The sequence below is a fragment of the Canis aureus genome, chromosome 18 (genome assembly GCF_053574225.1).
Source record: "Canis aureus isolate CA01 chromosome 18, VMU_Caureus_v.1.0, whole genome shotgun sequence".
Lineage (NCBI taxonomy): Eukaryota > Metazoa > Chordata > Mammalia > Carnivora > Canidae > Canis > Canis aureus.
In genome coordinates, this window is record NC_135628.1 from 4,381,683 (window position 1) to 4,399,543 (window position 17,861).

At 41.9% G+C, this 17,861-nt stretch overlaps 2 protein-coding genes across 4 annotated transcripts in view; both read left to right on the top strand.

Moving 5' to 3' along the window:
* LOC144288462 (cortactin-binding protein 2-like) overlaps window positions 1–1,449 on the top strand; it is a 78,320-nt gene extending 76,871 nt beyond the window's left edge. Inside the window, exon 6 of the mRNA XM_077855945.1 lies at window positions 1,333–1,449. Coding sequence (XP_077712071.1) covers window positions 1,333–1,340 — 8 coding nt within the window. The 3' untranslated portion in view covers window positions 1,341–1,449. The remainder of the gene's footprint in view (window positions 1–1,332) is intronic.
* The window catches only part of CTTNBP2 (cortactin binding protein 2), a 70,767-nt gene that overhangs the window by 4,237 nt on the left and 48,669 nt on the right, over window positions 1–17,861 (top strand). Inside the window, exons 2-6 of one of the 3 annotated variants that reach the window (XM_077856008.1) lie at window positions 672–711; window positions 2,249–2,452; window positions 4,045–4,144; window positions 6,366–6,516; window positions 11,124–11,378. In XM_077856008.1, the coding sequence (XP_077712134.1) occupies window positions 2,278–2,452; window positions 4,045–4,144; window positions 6,366–6,516; window positions 11,124–11,378 (681 nt within the window). In that variant the 5' untranslated portion in view covers window positions 672–711; window positions 2,249–2,277. Of the gene's footprint in view, window positions 1–671; window positions 712–1,344; window positions 1,482–2,248; window positions 2,453–4,044; window positions 4,145–6,365; window positions 6,517–11,123; window positions 11,379–17,861 lie in introns of those variants that run through there. The other 2 variants (XM_077856010.1, XM_077856009.1) reach the window with 2 other exon arrangements.

Consider the following 17,861-nt stretch of genomic DNA (forward strand, 5'->3'; position numbering starts at 1 on the left):
AATCTGTTGCCCGTCTCTTAGAAAGTTTTTTTAAAAAAATTAATCTATATTCCTCTGTTGTTTTGTATGACAGGAAACAGAGTCTTGAGTGGTGGAAAGATTGAGAAAATTTTTGAATGAATATTTTCTCTTTCAGATAGCTTAGCATTAAAAAGAGGGTTTCCCAGGATGCTGTATCCCAAGTTTCCATAGAAGGCAGTTAAAAATGTATCTGTATTTAAATTGTCCCCCAAAGCCTAGAAGCGCATTGAAAAAGGAAGAATGAAAACAAAGCCCAAAAGAAGAGCAAACCATTTGATTTATTTATACCTGTTGATGTTCTTTAGAGGCTGTCAATAACCAGGACTCTTTGGATGAGCTAGAGGAGGTGGGGGTAGAGGGAAGGACAGTGAGAGGACAGAGAGAGAGAGAGGAAGGGGGGGAGGAGGGAGGGGAGGAGGGAGGGGTGGGGAGAGACCGCCTCTGGAGCTCAAGGAGAGGACTCACTGCGTTGTGAGCCACACTCCCTTCTGTTCCACGGAGGACCACCGTGCAATGCCTTCATGTTACCTTTGTGTTTGCTTTGCAGTCAAGCTCTCATACCTTGGTGTTTATAATTTCTCTGTTTATCATCCATTTCTAATAAGTACTGATTTAATTTTTGTGGGCTTGTTTTTTTGTTTGTTTTTAAGAAAATACAAAAGGTAAAATGTACCAGAGAGGAGCCTTCTTGTAAGTATGAAGTAAAAATACTACTTTTGTAAGAAGAGCTAGTGAATATCGATGGGAAAGATATCATAAAGTTTAGATGAATATTTAATGAGCATTTGAATTTTATATGTCACTGCAGTCTAACAGGGTTAAAAACAATAAATTATTCATGGACCCAAATAATTAATTATGAAGATGTAATATCCAGCTTCTAATGGAGAGTCGAGTTTTATTTGTATAAACTTTTTTCGCAAAGAATTTTTAAAATACCAGGAAATCCTTTGATTTCAATATTGATTAAAATAACTTAAATCTCAGTTATGCAAATTTATTACTTATTAATGTAATACCCATATACCTAAAATATTATCCTAATACCAAGGTGGAGGAAACCTAATAAAAGATCTATCTATTGTGCCCTCCTCACAGAGAATGTTACTGGATTTATGTAGAGCGTTTTCCCTGAGGAGTGGCTGTGTGCACATGGGCCCCTCTATATAGGCTGACATTACCCTGAGGTATTTGGGGCTTCATAAGGAAGAAAGTAAAACGACTTCTTTTGAAAGTTAATTGTATCTAAAACACATAAAATACCTATATGACACATTAAATAAACATTTTTTTACTTTACTGTTTTTACAGCCTTTTGACCAAGGAAGAATTCAGAAAATTTTCCATGCTATATGCAGCCGACTTCACACACTTAACAGATTCTCTTCTAAAGCTGCTAAATACTGATGAGAGAAATATCTAACTATGATAACTCTTATGATTCTTGTTAAAACTATATGGTAGAGTGTCCTGTTTCGTTGGCTGGTTAAAAGTTTCTGGTACACAAGTTATAAAGATGGCCAGATGATAAAGTCTGCAGAATCGCATATTGCATATTTGGGCTGGAATACAGTATTCTAGACTCAATTATATACGTTGTGCTTCTGTTAGCTCTTGATACTGAATAGCACTTGGCCCCCTCCGTTATTTTTATCCCCAACTAAGGGAATTCAAGGAATATAAATAGATTTCTTGGCAATATTTGGCCCATCCTAATTGTCTGTGTAAAATTTTTAGTTACATGCCTTTGGAAACATTGTTGAAAAAGGAGAAAATCTCCATTTCTTACAATTCTTTCCATCCTATACCTAGAGATGTCAGTTCACTTTTTTCAGATTGATACTGAAATTGAGGGAATCCGTATATAATTTTAAAATTCAAATTGTTTTGAAATCCTACAATGAAATTTGAACTCTTAAAATGAGACAGCCACCTTAGTTTCCTAAAACCAACCACCACTTTAACATTTATCAGTGTAAGACTGACAACTAAAAATCATGTCACTGTGTATGTTAATTTAATTAGCAGGTATGAGACTGGAATAACAGTACAGATTTGTGCTAAGTAAATATTAACAGATTGATAATGTTAGAAACTGCATAATCCTCTAAGGATATGTATTCATACATCTCTGTGTGTGTGTGTGTGTGTATAATTCAGAATTAAGTGGGTAATATCTGTCTCTTGTCCTTGCTCCTACTCTAACTAGGGTCACTTTAACCCACAGGCTGGTCACCCTCCCTAACCCCTTTGCTAATGAGTGGTGGTCCTGCCCCCCTGGCTGGCAGGCCCACCCTTCTTCAGCAAGCTGCTGCCCAGGGAAATGTCACTTTATTATCAATGCTGCTTAATGAAGAAGGACTGGACATTAATTACTCCTGTGAAGATGGCCATTCTGCCTTGTATTCTGCTGCTAAGAATGGACATACAGGTAAAGATGGCATGATCTTACCTCACTGTACCACCCTCTTGCAAAAGGATGGAGAGCCAAAAGCACTGGTAACCATTGTTAGGAGCAAAAGGTTCTTCTGGCTTTGATTTTCTTCTACAGGTAGTAGTGGACACATTTTTTCTTACGTGATTTAAAGATTTTGCAAATATTGAAAAAATTTGGAAATTGTAGTTCCATAAAAATGTGAGATTTTAGGGACGCCCGGGGGGCTCAGTCATTTGAGCAACCGACTCTTGATTTCGGCTCAGGTCATGATCTCAGGGTAGAGAGATCGAGCTGTGTTGGGCTCTGCACTCAGTGGGGAGTCTGCTCCAGGTTCTCTCTTTCCTCCTTCCTCTATTCCTCTTCCACCATGCATGCTCTCTCTCTTAAATAAATAAATAAATAAATAAATAAATAAACAAACAAACAAACAAACTTTTTTTAAGTTAGATTTTATTGCAGCTAGCAAAAAGTATTTTTAGTCTTATGCACGATGAAATAGATTGTGTATGTTAAAATTGGAGGTCTAGCACTAAGCACATTTTAGAATAAAGCCTTCTGTCTGTGATCACTTGAGTTAGGACAAAATAGCTCTAATTTGTCTATTAGCAATATCTGTGTATGAAAGTCGAAGTGACGGGTTCAACACATGCTACGGTGAGGGCAAGATCTAGCAGTTAGAGGTCACGGGTCTGAAACGGTTCTATCGTCAGAACAATTTATAGTTATTTGGATTTTTTTTAAGAGAACTGAGAAGTTGTACAGCTATAAGCGACATATTGATGAAGTCAGAATTATTCTATCTTAAAATGCGAATCTTGTGGTCAGATTTACTAAAACATGGTAGTGCAGAAAAAGATGATTTGACTGCAAATCCGAAATCAGATAGCATGGTGCACATAAGCTGCATGATTGTAGAGTAATTCAGAGAAGCTTCAGAGCTTCACTGTGTTCAAGTGGACTAAATGGAAGGATCTAGTGAGCTAAGAAGATAAGATAGCTCGTGATTTTAAAAATACTTTGGGATTCTTCTTTACTTCAAAAGTCCTGTGGGAATTTTCCTTCATGTGGAGAAATTAAAGCTAGTGAATACCATGCGGAACACAAGGCCTAGATGATATTTATGCCAGAGTCAGGTGACTTTGTATGGTTTCACCTCACCCATGGAATCAAGTGTGTGATGACCATTACATGGAAGTGTTTTAAGTGTTTTAAATCTCAAAATGAGAATTAAACTCTTTAAATACAAAGAATGGTACTTCAATTTGATAAGTAGATTTAGTTCTCTATCCAATAACATTATTTTCCTGGGATAGAGTGATGGGAAAATCTGGTGAAATGTTTTCTGACACCTAATAATCCTTTCACTCATTAGCAACTCTTCCCGAAGCATTTACATATTCAGGAAAAGAGTCTCCTTTCTCTGTAAAATAGTCTGTGGAGTCTCCTATCGACCATACTAAAATTGTCAGGTGGACTGTGCACGGGAGAGGTCCTTTGGGTTTAACATTTACATAGAGCTTGTTTAGAACTTGGCTCACCGTAACTCTAAATGGGGAATTTAAATGGCTTTCTATTAAAATCCGTAGACTGTGTGAGATTGCTGCTGAATGCAGAAGCCCAAGTCAATGCTGCTGATAAAAATGGCTTCACACCCTTGTGTGCTGCAGCTGCTCAGGGACATTTCAAGTAAGTGATGCTCTGAATTCTTCTTTCTCCCCCCACTATAAAAAGAGTCTCTCTATAATTTGCACACATATTTCAGTTCTGGCTGAATGTGTAAACGCTAGTGCTTAAAATCCATTGGCAAATAAATTCACTAAATATATTTGAAGATTCAGATGCAAAGTAGGATACTAAATTCTCTCTTCTTCTTTAAGGGTGAATAGTTGTATATGAGGGAAATAAAGAAGAGAAACGTGTGTCAACCTCACATGAATGAATTTGCTTCTGATGAAGATAATCAATTTATAGTCAACAGCTATGTGGTGACACATCCACTGTTAGAGACTGTCATTCACTGTTTTCTGCCCTGCCCCCACGCACACAAAAGCTTTTTTACTTATGATGGCATTAAAAATAAATCCTAGAATTTTTTTAATATAATTGTTTTTATTTTTTTTAATTTTTTTAAATTTTTATTTATTTATGATAGGCACACAGTGAGAGAGAGAGAGAGGCAGAGACACAGGCAGAGGGAGAAGCAGGCTCCGTGCACCGGGAGCCCAACGTGGGATTTGATCCTGGGTCTCCAGGATCGCGCCCTGGGCCAAAGGCAGGCGCTAAACCACTGCGCCACCCAGGGATCCCAAATCCTAGAATTATATTAATTACAAGAATTTTAACTTCCTAGTGGCACTTTATTCAATATTAAATCCCAATATATTCACCTTGTCATACCATTTTTAAAAAATTAAAGCAGAAACATCTCATACTGAAAGTGCTTAGAGCACAAACCCAAAAGAACCTACCAACTGAAACATATGTCAGTTTAGCAGTGATTTCTTCAGGAGCCTACCAAGTCTGTTGAACATAGACATGGGTTTTTAAAATTAAGAGTTACAATTTAATAAAATAGAAAGTCACTAAGCTGCTTCCTCTGCCTGTTCTGAAAGATCCTGTAGGGAACGCGGACTGTTTCACTTGATCTTAGCCAAAAGGCCGAGAAGCAATAAATGTGGACTGTTTCAAACTGATAGAAATACCCTTTAACGTATTTCGTAATTCCTATAATATGGGTTCTAAGTTTCACATTAAGGTTATTAATCATAAATGTAAGTTTTAAATATTCAGAATGTATCTTTAGAATATACATTCTTTTTTCTGCATGTCTGATGTATACCTCATGAGCTTATTGTTGAGAACCGCAGATATTGGTTTTGCTGTTACTTGGTGCATGTATCCTGAGTCCTCCAGAAGGGATTTCTTCTTCAGCTGTGCTTTTACATTTACTGTCACCCCATAGTCTGTAGTGCCACTTACTTGGAAGATATAAGAGTCCTAGGAATCCATGCATGAGTAGCTTTGCCAAAAAGAAGAACCCTGGGGTTGATCAGTTTAAATGTGTATGAGATATAAACACATGTCAGTACGTAACTTATTTTTAAAAATATATATAAACCAATTGTTTTCAAGAAAAGCCCCAGGGTGGGGGTGGGGGGAGAAAGCATATATCTGAAAAAAAGGAGGTGATGTAAATTTCTTCTTCATTTGATTATGATTTTAGTCCACTTTTCTCCATTTATTCTTATCTAATTTCATAAAGACTTGGCACAAATGTCACAACGTCTCAAATTTACCTCATTTCTTTCCTCCCTGATTCTCAGAGCAATGAGTTTCTGCTTAGCTGTCTTTTTCCTTGTAACTAGCCCCCCTTCAGGAGACAGGCTAGCCTCTGCTGTTCTCCCCAAGGCAGCCCCTAGCTCTGCCTCCCTGCTGCCTTTTATAGTGGAGGCACATGGTGCCCTGCTGTCTGAGCTATTTATAATTATTTTCTCAAGTGAAAGTCTCAAAATGACTCAGCAGTATGACTTTTCTCAAGGTTTAAACTATTTTGAACCACAAATAATGTATATATGTCAACCACAGTTCAGCCATTCATCCCAATTAAACATGTTACAAGGACTCCACTTTCACAAGTTGGCTACAGAAAAGTGTCAAAACCAAGTTTTAGCACCAGATCAGTGCCGCCATTTTAAATTTTCATGGGAGTAATTAAATTTGTGATTGAAAATATATCTTCCATCCTTGCTACAAAATGGTATCCATATTTTAAGACCTACTGTAATTGATATATGTAAAAACAATTGATGTAGAAAGATACAGACCTCCTCTAGCATTATAGTATCTGGGTCAGGTGCTTCAGAACGCAAACCGGTTTTATTGTGATTAATCATGATCTTATGTTTAGGTGTGTAGAATTATTAATTGCATATGATGCCAACATTAATCATGCTGCTGATGAAGGACAGACACCTCTATACCTGGCCTGTAAAAATGGAAATAAGGAGTGTATTAAATACCTACTGGAAGCCGGAACTGACCGAAGTGTGGAAACCAGAGTGAGTACCAATTTTGGGCGGGGGCTTGTCTTAAAATTTACCCTATCTGCCAACTCTATAGCCAGAAAATCAAAATATATTAAGATAGAGGTTGCTTTGTTTTGCTTTGCTTTTTGGATATAAAACATGGACAGTGTCTGACCTTTGACTTGTGTTTGGGTGTCTGCTAATGAGAAGCCTTGTCTATTCGTCTAACCAGTCCTTTATCCTCTGAACCTCAAATTATTCATCTGCAAAATGGGAAAATGAATACCTGTGTCCTGGCTGTTTTCAGGATCAGGGGAGATCATGGAAGTCTAAGTTTTTAATCATTCGACAATGATTTCCTGAGTACCCGCTGTCCTAGGGACAGAAGGGACAGCAGCAAATAAACTAGTCCTGCCCTCCTATGCCTTGTATCCTCGTGGGACAGAAGGGGTGATAATCAACAAGTGAGTAGATAGATAGGTGCTGGGTGTTTAGAAGATCAGAGTGCCTGGGGTGGTGGGTGACTTCAGAGGAGTGGGAGAAGTCCTTACTGAAAGTGTGACAGTTGAGCCAAGACCTGAAAGAAGCAAGAATGTGGGCCATGGAGAGACCTGGAGAGCAGTGTGCCAGGCTGGAGGTGGGACAGTGGGGGTACCCGCAGGGCACTTCGGTTAGGCCAGGTGGCCAGTGGCTCGCCACAAAAGGCCTTGCGGGCCATGGTGAGCATTTGGAATAAGGCCTCTGGATGGACAGTTTTGAAGGGAACAAGGGCATGAACTGACTCCCTTTGATAAAGAGTCACTTTGGCTGAAGGTTTGAGAATCACCTTAGGTGGGGCAGAGAAGCTGCAAGGGAGGCGTGTAGGAACCTGTGGTTTTAAGTCAGGGAAGAAGTAATGGTGGTTTGTATCAAGGTTGAGGTGTAGAAATGGTGGGAAACGGTCCGATTCTGGATATGTTTTCAAAATGTACATTTTACAAAGAGCTGCAGAAGTATCACCTGCTGCCATAGTGGCAGTAATGATGATACAAAATTATTGCATAATGGCTGCGAGATCAGGCTCTGATATATCAAGCCTTTGGGGCTCAAGCCATGCCTTCACAAAGCTGTGTGAGCTTAGGCAAGTGGTCTTACTTCTCTGTGCCCTGGTTGACCCTTCTATGGAATGAGTCTAATAACAGTAGCCATTGTTAGGGGAATTAAAGTGAAATGAGGTTATCTACGTAAGGTAGTTTGGTATAGTAAGCCTGGGAATTGTAAGCAATGAACAGATGTTAGCTGTCACCATGGTCACCACCATCCCCGGTTAACACGGGACTCTGTTGTAACACATGTAAACACGTACACAAAAGGGAGTTTTGTGACAAGATAGTGCCCGTTGCCAGCCCTGAGAGAGGAGGGTTGTTTGTGCTCGCCCTCACTCCTGTGACTGATGGTCTGTTATTGCTGAGATGTGTAGCGCCTCACAGAGGTCAGGGTCATTCAGGAAGCGCTATCTGCAGAAATCCGCTATGCGCCCCGGGTCGCTCTTGACTCCATCCCACACAGGTCTGATGTCTCCCATGCAAGGTGCACAGATGGTCAGCAGTTTAGAAACTGAAGACATTGAGAGTTGGATGCGTGGGAAGAGTCCTTGGATAACACTTCTGGCTCAGCCACACAGAAGTGCATTTGAAACCTCCCAAATCTCCATCAGCCCGCCGAGACTGAGGAATCAGCCCTGTGTTTACCGACAGGCATTTTTCTGGTGGCACCCTCTCTGCGCTGGAGGAGTTGAGGAGCTTCCATCGTGATCTGCTCTTCATTGTGCTCAGGAATCACTTTATTTTGGTCTTTGCAGCTTCCCAGAATGTGGACTGTGTAACAGTCACCACCCCTATCATATATTCCTAATGGAAGACGAGGGTAGATACTTAATTTCCAAAGGTTATCTGAATTTTGGATTTCTTCTGATAGAAAATTGGCTGTGCTGTGCATTCCTGTCATAGGAAACATCCTTAAGATTTCCCAGGATAAGAAGGAACAGTATCTACGTTACAGGTCACCCTTAGATCCTAGGTGATTAGTTGTTTTTATGTTTTCTTTTGTTTGTTTTTCGTGACAAGTGCATTCCCTAATCACCATTAACTATTTAACCCATCTCCCCCTCATTCCCCTACTTCCCCGCTGGTAACCAGCAGTTTGTTCTCTTTTATTAAGATCCTTTCTTGATTTGTCTGTCTTTCTCTCTTTTTTTCACCCTTTGCTTATTTGTTCTGTTTCTTCAATTCCACATATGAGTGAAATCATATGGAATTTCTCTCTCTCTGACTCACTAAGCATTATACTCTCAAGCTCTATCTGTGTTGTTGCAAATGGCAAGATTTCATTCTTTTTTATGGCTGAATAATATTCCATAAGATATATATATTAATATATATTATTTCTGACACACACATGCATCTACATAATATATATCTCACCTATTCTTTATCCATTCATCAATCAGTGGATACTTGGGCAGCTTCCATATCTTGGCTATTGTGAATAATGCTGCTACAAACATAGGGGTACATGTATCCCTTTGAATTAGTGTTTTTGTATTCTTTGGGCAAATATCCAGTAATGTAACTGCTGGGTCATAAGTTAGTTCTATTTTTAACTTTTTGAGGAACCTCCATGCTTTTTACCGTAGTGGCTGCACCAGATCCTGAGTTTTCCTAAATAATTTACCAAAAGAGAACCAACAATTAATGTTATAACCAGGGGTATAAGCCAGGATAAATATTTTCCATTGAGTTCTATTGCTAGAGCTTTTTTTTTAAATAAAAAAACAAAAAAAGTAAAAGCTTTTTCTCATTTTTTGAAAACCTGAGAAAATAGCCCAGTGGTACATTTATTCATATTATTTTATATAGTTGATCTAAGAAATCTGTGGTATTACACATATTTAATATAAAATTCTACCTTATATGTGAAAAATGAGTAAATTTTACATAACCAAACTGAATAAAAAAAATAAGTAGTGCAGCATAAAAATAAAAATTTAAGTCACATCCTGTAAGTTAGAGAACACAGAAGTCCATGCTCTCAAGCTACCTGTTGATGGACTGAACAAAATCATGAGGAGTAGAGAGTCTCCCAAGTACAGAGATAAACAGTATAATTGATAGAGAAACTTAAGGGAATAATTATTTCTTAAGTCTTTTAATAAGAAATCAAAGGGGGAATGGGAAATTGAAAGTTTTTCAGAAATGATTAGATCGTCTTTGTAACATAAGAATTAGGAAACAAGTTAAGAGATTTGACTAGAGAAGGCCAGGAGCGCTTACACTCTGTGCCAAATTAAGGCTTGCCCAAGTAAGGGCATCCACAGCCCAACGAAGAGTAAGCCATGAAATGCTTTACTAGCTGGAGTACGCCCAAGGACTATAAGGTATTCCATTTACCGCGCAGCCACAGCCTTGTCTTAGCCAAGTTGACTTCATTGGAATGAAGTATAGAACCAGAGAAAAATCCTCCTCAAGAGATGGCTTTAGCAAATAATCAGATAACTCACTAAGTGTACATTGTTACCACTTACTGTCTTTCTCCTTTATCCTCTACCCTATTGTTAAAAAAAAAAAAAAGTGTTCTCTAGCTCACTGAGAGATATTTAATAGAGCAATATGAAATACCACATGAAAAAAATAGGCCAAAAAGAAAATAAAGGTAAGGGCAACAAGTCAAAATCACAAATCACCAAAATAATTCTGTTCTTTTATGAAAGTCTTAAAAATGTAGCAAAGACTGGTGCCTGCGTGGAAGGAAGACCCTTGAAAGATGGAAATGGGACCAAGATTTTCCCTGGAAAAGTGCTTGTCAGACTTCGGTTGTGTCCGAATCACCCAGAAGGCTGGTTAAAGCACAGATTGCTGGGTCTCCCTCCAGAGTTTCTCATTCAGTAGGTCTGGGTGGAGGCTCAACGACCTTCGTTTCTAACGAGTTCCCAGGTGACGCTGCGGCTGCTGGCCTGGTGACCACACCTGAGAACCACTGAGTTTACTCTAGCAGCCAGCAAAGTGAATGAGGAAGGCCTCACAGGAATATATTCTAGAGAATGGGCCTAATAATTTTAGTTGGGACATTTTCTGAGCTTACACAGAACCCTCAATAGAGGCCCACAGACATCTCACGAAGTTATTTGGCCTTGCTTTTCCTGTATGTCTACCTTTTCCCTATTATTTAAATTTTTTCCTTTGGGAATCACTGGCACAAAATTTTAAGATCACCAGTTAAGACTCTGCCCTATAACCAAAACTAGCTTATAGTAGCATTCATGTAGTACATTACTAGTAATACTGTAATTGGATGTAAATTTTGAAAAATCTGTATGCTAACGTTCATTCTCTTTTGTATTGTTAAATTAAACTCCAAGTGGTTGACTGTTGAGTGGAAATTCCTACAAAACAGCAAACATGAGTCATAGCAATGGGAAATATGGTAATTGGCAGAGGTCAGAGAACTTGACTCAGCTCATCAGTGATATTCAGGATTGGAATGCCTGCTTTTCCGAGCTCAGTGGTTCATGCCCAAGAACGTTTAGAGGTGAACTTTAAATAACACTGTTCTCAACATTAATGTTGTAATCAACCCTTTCCTCCTGGTCATTTTATCTTCAGGATGGCTGGACACCGGTTCATGCAGCTGTGGACACTGGTAATGTGGACAGCCTCAAGCTTCTCATGTACCATAGAACACCAGCTAGCGGGAACTCTTTGCATGAGGAAGAACCCGAGTCCGGTGTCTTTGGCTTGGATGAAGGAGAAGAGAGTCCTGAAGGCACACCCAAGCCTGTGGTTCCTGCAGACCTCGTTAACCACGCTGACAGAGAAGGCTGGACCGCTGCCCATATTGCTGCTTCGAAAGGTTTTAAGGTGTGTCTGGTAGCAGCTAGGGCCACTACACAGCTGTAATTTGATGGTGACAAAATTGTGTGCTATTGGCTGAGTAGATTTCAACAGAATGGCTCGAGACTGAGGGATACCATTGCAGGAGACGATCAGCTACCAATATGAACTGACTTTTTTCCTGTCCGGTAGTGTTTACAGTTAACCATATATGAGACTTCCTTGTTGATGTTGTTGTTGTTATTGTTGTTTAAGATTTATTTGAGAGAGAAAGAGGGTAAGAGAATGTGCACAAGCCAGGGGAGGGAAACGTGGACTTTCCGTGCAATTCCGTCCCAGGCCCCCCGAGATCATGACCCCAGCTGAAGTCAGATGCTTAACTGACTGAGCCACCCAGGCGCCCTGAGACTTCTTATAACAATCATACTTGGAGTTTGTTAACAAATGTGGGTGTAATTTCAGACATTTTTTTAAAATCCCATGTAAAATCAGGAGAAAGAGTTTGGTTTTGACTTAGTCTACTGGATTGTTTGATTCAAGGACCAAGGCCATGCTACTGGTTAGAGGGAGAGCCAGGATTCTTCAAAAGCTCTCACCTCTGAACTGCCTCACTTACACCCTTCCTGTGTATTTTACTGGTAGGTAAGAGGGAGCTCAAGATTTCACTCACCAGTTAGAGTAGAAAATGATTCTGATTATTAGAGAAACAGTAGGCCATTCACTCACACTTTTTTTTTCTGTTTTGATTGGTTTAGCAATAAAAAGCTATTAGGATGCTTCTGAGCACAAGACACTAAAAGCTCACATTCTCAGGAATCGTTTATGCCATCAGCTAACTCCTAGTTTCGTGGCAAGAGTACAAGATACAAGACAAGAGTAGGATAAGAGAACCCAACAAATTAAAACAAGGGTAACAGATTTGTGGTTGGAACAGTATAAAAATGCAAATTTTAAGATTTTTTTTTTTTAATGCATGTATTTCAGGGAGCAGAGTCATAGGGATATTAGGCTTAGAAGTGGCTATTTCTGGAGTCAGTGGAAGTGATCTTGGCCTTGCAAGGTGGATTAAATTTGCTGCTCATCACTGGGATTGGAAAGTAGTTCAGATTGGAGAGCAGCAGAAACAGAGACTGGAAATAGGGAGGTGGCCTTCAGCATCGGCTGCGCTGATGAGGGGTGGTGAGAAATAAGAAGAGTCTGGGGGTCTCAGAATATGACATGAGCTTTAGTGACATTTTAAAGAGTTGGGACTTTATTTTCTGGTCAGAGTAAAGCCACCAAAAGGTTTTGTACAAGGGAACAAAATAATCAGCCCTATAGTTTGAATGATTAATTTAGAAGTAGCAAACAGAAGGTTGGGGGTTATGAAAAAAATATTGGCCGGGAGAGAGACTAGGTGAAAGATGAAGAGAGTGGGAGAAATAATGAGAAACGTTACAGACCAGAAGTATCCATAGGTTGAAGACAGATTAGATGCAGGAAAAGAGGGAGCTGACAGGAAGGGGAACAGGGATGTTTCCAGAAAGAGAATAGAAGAGGCGTCATTGTGATCAAGAAGATAGAACGTGGGTTTAGACCTGCTGGATTTAAGTGCTGAGATGTTCATCCAGATGGAGATATCTGGGAATAGCTAGAAATTGCATTTGGAGCTCCTGCTTGGGTAACTTCTTGTTATTATGATCTAGAACAAAAGCTGCTCATTTTGAACTTTTTTTTTTAAAATTTTTTATTCATTTATGATAGTCACAGAGAGAGAGAGAGAGAGAGAGAGAGAGAGAGGCAGAGACACAGGCAGAGGGAGAAGCAGGCTCCATGCACCGGGAGCCTGACGTGGGATTCGATCCCGGGTCTCCAGGATCGCGCCCTGGGCCAAAGGCAGGCGCCAAACCACTGTGCCACCCAGGGATCCCTTTTTTTTTTTTTTTTTTAATGAGACCAAGGCATGATTTAGTTCAGTGTGGAGCTATTACTTGTTAGTAGTTTGCTCCCGTTTTACCCTTTAACAAAAAGGTACAAAAATCTTGGGAACCTGATACACACGTCTTGATTTGAATGGGATGCAACACGTGTGACATACAGGTTTTTAGGAGACAGAGATGTGAACTGTGAAAAGTTTGCGTTTAAAAATGCACAGTTAATCTAAGACTGTGAATTTTAATTTGATGGTAGAAAGGTGCATTGAAGGGGTTGTTTTCAACCTACTTCTCCCCCGTCAAGAAAAATCTCTGAGTATAGTGCAAGATGTTACTGATGGGAGTGGGTTGTATACATACTCAACCTGGAGCCAAACGATAGTAACAACAACAAAAGAAAACCTGAGCATCACTGATCTAGAATGTTCAGCTGCCGAATCTCTTCTGCAAAGCAGAGCGAGAAACCACTCCCCGGGTGAGTCACCCTACAGTGTGGGGCACTTGTGTTGTTGCTTGGCTCCTTAATTATGAGCTCCTTATTAGTCCTGGAGCTCTTTGTAATCAAGGATGCCGTCTTCATGGATCCTCAGGCCCCGGGAACAAGTAGATGCTCTGTCATTGCTGAATAAAGGGAAGTATGACCACTTTCCCTCATAGAATGTGACTCTCCCTGTATTGTTTTTTTAAGGGCATAAGATACATCTTGAACGAGAAAAGAGAGATTTTTAAAAAGTGATCATGACTGACAACATTGGCACCCTGCTGAGTAAAATCATAGATTAAAATAATAGATTTTTTTTTTTTAAGCCCCGGAATGGATACTTCATCTTCCAGTCTAGCTTCTTCATTTTATGATTAGGACATTTAAACCCTGGAGGGAGTAATAGAGAGAAGTTGGGAATGAAGCCCAGATTGCCTGATTTCGTTATCTTCACACTGTACCACGCCGCCTTCCTTCCTAGTCAGAGGCATTGGAAGGTTCTTCTGCACCATTTGCCTAATGCAGCGTTCGTATCCTGGTTGAGATACTTCTCCAGAGAGGCGATCCATTTTACAACTGAGGCCCGAAGACCAATTTCCTGAAAAAACTAATTGCAATTCTGAATTAATCATTGTGAAAGATTCTATTCTACTCTGACCACAAGCTGAGCTTAAGAAATGAATGTTTCCTCTCTGCCCAGCAGCATGTATGTGTCCAGTCTATGTAAGGTAGCAGGTACATCATTACTCCAGTGTCCCCATATTTTTCAATAAAGAATTGTGGGATTTCAGGGCTCGAGGGGATATATAGCTCATCCGGACCAACCTCCTCATTAGTAGATGCAAAAAAATCGAGTCTCAGAAAATAGTGTAATTAATTCCCCAAGGTCCGTTCACGGAAGATCAGGTTCCCAAACCAGTGCTTTTCCCACTTCAGGCCCTGGTCTTTCTCCCAGTGGTTAAGCCATTTACGCAGGTGACCACTGCGTGTTTGGTGATGGAGTGCGTCTCTAAAGCAGGCCTGTGACTAATCATTGAGCATAAACCTTTGTTTTCATCGCAGTGTCAATAGAAGAGTTCCTTCATGAAACCCTGTTGTGTCACGAGACCTTTGACATGTCGGGTTTGTGCGGCAGAAACACTAGGGCGATTATCTGAATTTGATATCTCTGTTGTTGAAGCTCTCGTACAAAGGGACTCTTTATTTTGGAGGAGTGTGTGTGTGTCTGGCTGCAGGGCTCGCTTATGGTTCTAGCTTATGCGTGTGACCGAAGCTGGTGGCCCGTCGCTCAGGCTCTGGGTTAACGGGTGGGCTACTTCACGCAGACGCCTTCCTCCGCTTTCAGACCCCTGCCTCACCCTCACTTCCCCTCCAAATATAATGACCAGGCTTTCTCTTGGTTTTACTGGTTTTTTCTCTTTTGTTTAACCACGAGCAACTCCCATGCTCCACTTACAGTTGGCCGGTCCTGTTTTTTAAGAGCTTATCCGGTCTTTCAGCTTTACCTGTGGTTTCTGCAGTAATCCGTCCCAAACCCAGATCTGCACAGCTGGCTTTTTACCTGTCTCCCAGACATTTATTTCCAGCATCCTAGAGGTCATCCTCCCTGGGCAGGCCCCCTGCCCTCTGATGAGGCATGGCCCTCTCCGCACCATCTTTAGGCCATTCTGCATTGTGCTAGGACCAGGGTATGCCCATACGTTTTGTCTTTTATCCAGGGGGTATCAGGCACTTCCCCTCACGCAGCAGCATCCACCCTGACTGGATGGTCCGGAGAAGGGAGTGTGTCTAAGTATGGAGGCCCACGCGGGGCCCCGAGATTTAGATTTCCTTTCCCTGGGTCATGGCTGCAAAGAATAAGGTGATTGGGAGTCACTAAATTTCTTCCTTGTCACGCGGAGTTGGGTAACTGGCTGGGAGAGGACAAAGATAAGATACCTAGCAGTCGGCCCAACTCTTTGGAACTGGATGTTAATCATGATAAATAGAAATCTGCTCTTTGGAATCTGTTTTTGTGCTGTGGGTTCTCCACAATTATTCCCTTTCTTTCCCCCCTTAACGTTTATTTATAAAATTATCTTTGAAAAGGCCAGACTGACGTCAGCTGTTAGCAAACAAAGGGAAGGCTATTTTTTTTTAACACTTATTCCAGAATATTCAGTGAAGAGTATTATTGCATCCTTGCCTAATTTGAGCAGCAGTGATTAACAGGATTCTGAAGGATTCTAATCTAGACTTAGCCAACCAGAGTCCCGCTCCACTCCTCACCCAAGACACGGACTCTCCTTGTTTCCCACTAACAGCTTTCATGGATCTGGGTTTTGATCCTTTCCCTCCTTGCACTCTGTACTTTTTCCCTTGAGTGACCATACTGATCCCCAGTTTATAATCTATAGAGGTTCCAGTATGTTACCTCTAGCCCTACCTAACCATCTCCTGAGTCTGTCCAGGAAGGTGCTACTCGGGAGGGCCACCGTTTACACGGCGTCTCCTTGAAGACCCTGGCAGCAGAGTTCCTCTGCCCACTACGGTCATCCTCGATGCCTGTCATCCCAGTGGAATTACTAAGAGCCCCCCCTTGTCACCCTTCAAAGTGTACCAGTTTGGGCCGTTCTCTGGTAAGCCCACTGGTGGTCAGACAGCTCCACGCGGCTGTACCCTCGGCCTCCTGTGTTGGTGCTCCTCAGCCAGCCTGCTGCAATCCCTCGGCCTCTCTTCATCCAGTACCAGCACCTGGCAGTTGCGTTTATTTGCTCCTCTTCCCCACTTACCAAATTCAGATGACTGGCCCAACTCTAGATTTTATTCCTTTGCGTGTGAATTATGAATATGTTGCCCCCTCCATGTCTCGTGGGCACTGCCCTTGGGGGGTCGTCCTCGTCTGCTGCCCGGATCTGTGCGGGGTCAGCAAGTCTCCTCATCTGCAGACCCTCTGCTCGCGTAGCCCACTCCGAGAGGGGCCTTTCAGGCGGGGGAACTTGGTCATGTAATTTCCCTGCTTAGCATTTTTTCCAGGGGCCTGTCACTTCGAGGATAAGTGCCAGACCTGTATGGTGACAGACAAGTCCCTTCTTGATCTGGACTCAGTTTACCTCCACAAGCACACTTCCTGTCTCCGCCCCCAATGCGCTCTGTGCTGTAAGCAGGCACTGCTGGCTGCTGTGCGAACATCCTTTGCTCTCCCTTCTCTCCCTGTCATTGCGTCTGTGTTCCCGTTACCTCAGACGGTCTCTCCTCCCGTCCTGACCCTTCTTCCTTGCCTGGAAAACATCTCAACTTAAGTCTTGGCTTCCAGAAGTAAGATGTTCCCAGGGCCCTCTCCACACTTCACTTAGAGCGCCTGTGCTTTCACTGTTTGCATGCCTGTCTCTCTTTCCATCTCCTCCAAAAAAAATCACTTTTCCATCTTCGTATGTCCTGTGTCCAGCAGAGTCTCTGGCCGGCGCGTACTGTTGGCTGAACTGACGAGTGAATGGACGGCTGCGGCTCCTTCCTATCACCCTCCTTTCCAGCATACCTTCCGAACGCACCGGTTGGTCCTCAGAATCAGGCACTTTGCTACCTGAACATATCCTCACGCCTGCACAAAACATACCTTCGTGCCAACCCTAGAGCTCAGCCCTTCACAGCTAACTCCAGCTCTCTCTGTCTTCGGCCCCTCACCCCTAAATCTACCTTGTTGCTTATGCCATTATTTCTCACCTTAACAGCCTCCCTCTGTCTGGCCTGCAAAACAGCAGGCCACCCCCCCAGCCCCCGCGGCGTGCCCTGCACCGGTGCTGGCCCGTCCTGCATGTTTGCAGACTGCTTTCACCCTACCCCCCTCCTCCCAGTGTTGGACTCTCTGCTCCCTGCTCCCTGTCCTGACTTTGCCCTTGTATGTAGCTCTCTGGACTCGGGGTTTCTCCTTCGTCTTCCTGGCACTTCTACCTTGCTTCTCTGCTCTCCTTAAAGGACCATGGCGGAGGTGGGTCACTGACCCTCCACATCGCTCCTCCCCTTTCTCTGTAATAATGGATTCTGCTGAGTTCTGTGAAGACCACATTCTCCAGCCTCTTTGCAGGTGGTGAGATCACCTACCTAAGCTCTGGTGAGTGGGATGGGAACGGAAGTGAA